This window comes from Sphaeroforma arctica, assembly GCF_001186125.1.
Source record: "Sphaeroforma arctica JP610 unplaced genomic scaffold supercont1.14450, whole genome shotgun sequence".
Classification (NCBI taxonomy): domain Eukaryota; class Ichthyosporea; order Ichthyophonida; genus Sphaeroforma; species Sphaeroforma arctica.
The window spans coordinates 1-580 of record NW_014026108.1 but is presented as its reverse complement, the minus strand read 5'-3'; the positions used below and the strand labels follow the sequence as shown (position 1 = coordinate 580).

The window sequence follows — 580 nt, the reverse complement described above, 5'->3', positions numbered from 1 at the left end:
TATATATATATATATATATATATATATTATATATATATTTATATTACACACACACACATATATATATATATGCCCATTTTGGTGATATACACGTGTTTGCTATAATCTAATACTTTAGAAACCAAGTACTTAAACCCAATTCAGGAATTCTCGAATTATCCAAAAACTCCAAAATACCAATGAACCTAAAAACGAAAACCCCAAAACATAAAACCCTAAAACTTTGAAACCCTAACCACCACCAGGGACGACTTCCCCACTAATCTGCTAACGCACGAGAGCATCTCCGTGGTCTTTGCCGTTGAGCCGTACTCCATCGATCCAGACGCAGTGAACTCAGACACAGCCAAAGACAAGGACAAACGCAGGAAGTCAAGCTCAGCAAACACCACACACAAGCCACAACTGTACGACAGTATGGTGTCTATTGCGGTGGGCGTCACACCTCTTATGGAGAGAAGGCAATGTCTTATGCTGCAGTACCAGCTGCTGGCGGCTAATGCCACTCAGGCTGAGCTCTCCATCTCGGTCAAGGTATTGTGTACATATATGTAAATGTATGCATACATACATATGTACA

General features: G+C 40.3%; 1 protein-coding gene across 1 annotated transcript; it reads left to right on the top strand.

The window, feature by feature from the left end:
* Nucleotides 1-245: 245 nt before the first annotated feature.
* On the top strand, nucleotides 246-534 carry SARC_18198 (hypothetical protein; the record flags this gene model as incomplete). The annotated part of the gene is made up of 1 exon (XM_014287720.1): nucleotides 246-534. A coding segment is annotated over one exon (289 nt), but the record flags the coding sequence as incomplete, so codon positions are not given.
* Nucleotides 535-580: the final 46 nt, after the last annotated feature.